At 42.3% G+C, this 5,154-nt stretch overlaps 1 protein-coding gene across 2 annotated transcripts; it reads right to left on the bottom strand.

Annotated features, from left to right (window-relative positions):
* Positions 1–502: 502 nt before the first annotated feature.
* On the bottom strand, positions 503–4,603 carry LOC116206076 (probable receptor-like protein kinase At2g42960). 2 transcript variants are annotated; one of them, XM_031538824.1, is made up of 8 exons: positions 4,285–4,603; positions 2,999–3,733; positions 2,804–2,908; positions 2,545–2,667; positions 1,997–2,167; positions 1,768–1,897; positions 1,212–1,421; positions 503–1,039 (listed from the first exon to the last, which is right to left on the bottom strand). In XM_031538824.1, exons 2-8 carry the CDS (start codon positions 3,634–3,636, stop codon positions 905–907), a joined length of 1,512 nt encoding a protein of 503 aa, XP_031394684.1. In that variant the 5' UTR covers positions 3,637–3,733; positions 4,285–4,603; the 3' UTR covers positions 503–904. The 2 variants fall into 2 exon arrangements, with proteins under 2 accessions (XP_031394684.1, XP_031394683.1); XM_031538823.1 differs by having other exon boundaries at positions 2,999–3,722.
* Positions 4,604–5,154: the final 551 nt, after the last annotated feature.

Below are 5,154 nucleotides of genomic sequence, written 5' to 3'. Positions count from 1 at the left end.
CGTAACGTGGGCACAGGCTGATCGATGACCCAAAATTTGCAGTCCGTCTCCGTGCATCAATCTATCCATCCATCAAATCCAAAGAGATCCCAATAATTTTTCTGCAAACTGAAGAGAAAGTGACCGTTACATGTTCTTAGAGCGTACACACTGTTCAAAAGTCAAACGACAGGACCACTCTGAGTTCAAACACAACGGCCACGTTCTTCCCTCTGCCGCATGATCCTCCAACTTCTCTATCCTCTCAGACGCAACAGAGGACTCACTCAATCATTCATTTATTTATCTAATTATTATTTATTTATATCATAAGAAAATTAGTCAGCCATATCCCATCATCCTTTTTCACGAATCAATGGAAGGGACCAATCGTCTGTTAACGGGGACAAAAGGGTGTAGAAAAATATCATAATCGAACATGAAATCTCTCATTCCATACAAACGCGTGTCATTACACTGTCATTTCTCGAGGGAACTTGCAGAAGGAAAAATGTCGAATTCATGAAGAAATGGGACTTCTGATTTCAATAATTTCAGTAGCTAAGGAGAGCCAAAGAACAATCATAATAGGCTGAAGAACAAAACCACAGAGCAAAAAAGATAACCATGTACTAATAATCAACGACAGCCGGACATGTTCATCTGTACAAATTCGAGGACCTCCCCTCTGCCTCTTTCTCTCTCTTGCACACGCATAAACATTAAACCATACACGGCATGAATACACATACATCTGCTCACTGTGCTTCTTTGACTAATGGAAAGCTGCCTCCGGGAAAAAATCGAACTCTTGAGGAGTGTATTGTGTTCTTCATAATGTTGCAACTACCACTGACAAACTGGGTTATGATTAGGCAGGCTCCAGTAATTGCCCAGGTTATTGATGTGAATCTGTCAGTTTTTCCTATGCCAGAGCAATCTCGGATTTATGGCTTTCTGGGTCATCCACCTTGTCAACTGCAGCATCAGATGGGCTCAGCCCGTCCTTCATCAATTCAATCTCCATACTTGCTGTGCGGCTCTTTCTCTGTCTTCGATCCTGAGAATAGTTTGTCCGGTGAGTTGCAATTCAACAAACCATGCACGACCCCACAATAATTTCCTCCCGATTCATAACAATGAAGATGTAAAGAGATCGACTGAATTCAGTTATGAAAGAACAGAATATCTGCTCGAACCAGCTGAGTGTTTGGCAAGTAGTAATTTCTGACCTCGCGATAAGGGTATTCGTCAGCTTCAAGCATTCGCACAACCTGGGTCATTTTGGGCCTCTTATCTGCATCAGGATCAACGCACCTGAGTGCTACCAAAAGGGCTCGTTTCAGAGCCCGTGTCGAGGGCTTAACTTCAAGGTTCGGGTCCACAACATCCTCAGCTCTTCTATTGCCTACCATCATCTTTAGCCATTCCACAAGATTTACCTGCCACATGAAGGGCAATCTTACGAGTAGTTCTCAAAGTCTTCTAATGTTACAGCCAACAGATTTACTATATACCCTTCTGCTATTTGTTTCCACAAGTTTCTGCAGCCACTCAAACATGGCATGGACGTAAATTCAAGAATATTAAAGGGCAACAAACCCAATGGTAAAGATAAGGCACAGGCTTTCAATGTAATATGCCAATGGGCCTTCCTTGTAACCGAAAAAGGATAAGGCACGGGCAGGAGAATTTGAAGAGTATGTTCATACTTCCAATCTTCATGACTAAGCATGCGTTAATCCTTTTGAGAACATCATAGATTCTTGCATCAAAACAATTTGGTACCTCATTAGCAGGGCGGCCATAGTCAACTGGGTCCCTTCCAGTAATTGCCTCAAGCAGGAGAACACCAAAACTGTAAATATCGCTCCTCTCATTCAACAACCCGGAGTTAGCATACTCTGGTGCCACATAACTGAAAATCATACAAGATGATTAAGCTGATGAGACTAATCTCTCAAGGGGAATTTCATGTATTAATGAAGGGGAACAGTTAGAAATATCGAAGACATACCCAAATGTTCCCATGACTCGAGTTGTGATATGGCTCTCTCCTGAACCTAACAGCTTTGCCAAGCCGAAATCAGAGACCTTCGCATTGAACTCGTCATCAATCAAGATGTTGCTTGATTTGATGTCTCTATGCACAACCTTGGGTTCAATTGCTTCATGTAAGTAGGCAAGCCTGCAAGAGCATGTTTCAATCCAATTATTCACAATATCTATAAAAGCAGAAGGTCAGAACAACTCCAAGTACAGAGACGGATCAGTATCCCTGATATCCAGAACAAGCCAATAGGAATATCCCAAACTTTGAAATTCATCATACATCATGCCACCTACATAAGACTCCTGCCTAGACTCAATTTAAGAATGAAACTTCATTTAGGCCTATTCAACTCGAACCATCAATAATCATTAGTTCCCAATTTGAAATGATGATTTAATTAGGCCTGAGACAATAACAATGGATCTTTGTGACTGCCTTGTTATGAAGGATTCTATTATAGAATCGGTCAAGGTCTCGGAGATGAACGAGATTTAACTGAAGGATGAACTTACGCCTTAGCTGTTCCGAGAATGGCCTTCATGCGGGCCTCCCATGTCAGGGTCCCATGTTGGCGCATTGCTCCATGTAGCCACTCTTCTAAGTTGCCATTATTCACATACTCATATACAAGCATTCTGTATGATCAGAATCATCAAATTCATCTAAACAGAATTAGCCCATGAAGAACTTAATGCACAATAACATTTTTTTTTCAAGGCTTTAATGCAATAACAAACTCGAAAGATAAATTAATATCAAAATGAATCTTGCCTGTGAATCCCTTCAATGCAATAACCCAGAAGCCGTACGAGGTTCTTATGCCGAACATGCCCTATGGCCTCCACTTCCACCCTAAATTCTTTCTCAGCCTGTCCCCTATAAAATGGAAAAAACTAACACTCTTCATTAGACATTTACTTGGAACAATTCAAAGAAAAATAAATGTTCTCAATAAAAGATACTTACAGATTATTGAGAAGCTTCTTCACTGCCACCTCAGTTCCATTGACCAGCCTGCCCCTATAAACAACCCCATAGCCACCCTCACCAAGAACATTCTCTGCAGAGAACCGATTGGTCGCAAGCTCGAGGTCTCTAAGAGTGAACCAGTGGCCCCAACCAAGATGTGAAATCTCAGGCAAGCCAATCAGAGGAGAGGCTGTGACAAGCCCACCATAACCCGAATTCTTATGAACCGTTCCAGAGCCTCCTTCCTCAGAGCTACAACCCCTCTCGTGGTGATAAACCGAGCTGCACTGACTTAAATTATCTGGGTCACTCGATTTGCTCATAGCCAAATGCACCAGCATCTTCTCCGAGTTCTTCTCAGCCGATTTGTCACTAACAGAGAGGAATGCGGTTTCAGGTTGATTATGGAAACTCTGAGCTCCAACTTTGTCAACCCTTATATCCTTCGATACGTTGGGTATTTGGGAAAGTGAAAACTTGTCAGCTCTCCTTCTTGATTTCCTCCGGAAAGTGATCCAGATAGATAACACGAAGAGGATGACAACTATGAATGCACCCACACAAATTCCAATCAAGACCCATAGTTTCAGACCCAAAATCTTCTTCGACAGCTGCTCGTCCAAAGAACCAGACATCCCTTATGCTAGAAATCAGTAGTAGAAGGAAATAAGTGTTCGGTCTGGTCCCTTCTTGTGCTGCTGCAGAATTAAAGCATTCCCACCTGTAAGAGAACTAATCATTAAACAAACTCGTATCAAAGACAGCATATACAAACCCAAATGAATCTTTTAAACATTGAGTTATCCTCACTCACTGCTTAGCAACAGCAGCAAAAACCCCACAAACAGTTCTATACATTGAATCTCTCATAAAGGACAATGTTAACCTTATAAATTCTTGCATCTCAGGGGGCGCCAATTAAATGGGAAGACCGAGATAATTGGGATTAAAGAGGTCAAATCCACACTTAATCTGTCCAAGTAAATAGAATGAAACGGAAAACAACAGAACCCGATGCAATGCACATAAGGCTTATTTATTATAACAAATTTCTTGGGTCAGTAATGGCTTCAAAACAGAAACCGGTTTCAGGCATTTAACAGAAACCCAACATTTACAAGGACAAGTGAGAGGCATTCAGACAATCAACATCTGCCCAAAAAGAAAACGGAAAAAAAAAATCTCTTTACCCGACTCCTCTCGTCTTTAGACTAGCTGACGAAAAAGCAAGAAACAATGAAGCATCACTTATGATAGAAGCAAGATGGGCAGAAAGGGACTACCTTTGGAGTTGATCTGAGCTAACCCCCCTGATCTTCTTCCTCGAGAGGCCAGAGGAGCAGAGAGAGGGCTTCCTTTCTGTGGGACAGAACGGGCATAGATAGGCCAATGTAGACTCTGAAATGGCCACAGAACGAGAAGAGCAGACCCCAGAAGGAGGAGTAACTCACAAGCAGGCGACTTTGGGGGGGTTCTCTATTACAGGTGGGCCTTAAAAGGGCAATGGGAAATTCTCAGAGGAATGATAAAAGGGGACACAATAGCAATGGGCGCAAGACAAAAATCCAATCTTTCAAGGCAAAATGAAAGAGAGAGAGAGAGAGAGAGAGAGAGAGAGAGAGAGAGAGAGAGAGAGAGAGAGAGGTGGGTGAAGTGGTTTGGTGGGCAGAGTAGGAGAGAGAAACAGAGGAGGAGGAGGGGCTCCCCAGTCTATCACGAAGCTGGAAAGCACAGCTTTGGTTTGCAATGGAGAAAGGAAAGAACAGGAAAAACCAGAGGAATGGCGGGGGAGAGAGAGAGACAGAGACAGAGAGAGGAATAATAAGGGGAAAGCAAGAGGGTTGGCATTTATAGCTGGGGATTTTAATTAAAAGCATTCTGTGGATTTGCCTTACCAAAGCAAAGACAGGAATTTGGGGGTTTCATTATAGTTTTGGAATTTTGGATTGATGATGGATTATAAAAGAAAAAATTAGACTTGGGTCAGCCCTACATTCCCATCCATTCGAGATAGTTAAGCCGATTTACGGTTAGCCAGATGGTGGCGATATCGTCCGATAAGATTCCGTGTTTTAGTATTTTAGGAGTCAAGGATCTCCAGAAAGATATCCGATTTTTGTTCGTTAAGATTCCGGGTTCTAGTATCTAATGCG

Source organism: Punica granatum, chromosome 4 (genome assembly GCF_007655135.1).
Source record: "Punica granatum isolate Tunisia-2019 chromosome 4, ASM765513v2, whole genome shotgun sequence".
Classification (NCBI taxonomy): domain Eukaryota; kingdom Viridiplantae; phylum Streptophyta; class Magnoliopsida; order Myrtales; family Lythraceae; genus Punica; species Punica granatum.
Note: the sequence above shows the minus strand (reverse complement) of the source record. Positions and strands in the feature narration are given on the sequence as shown.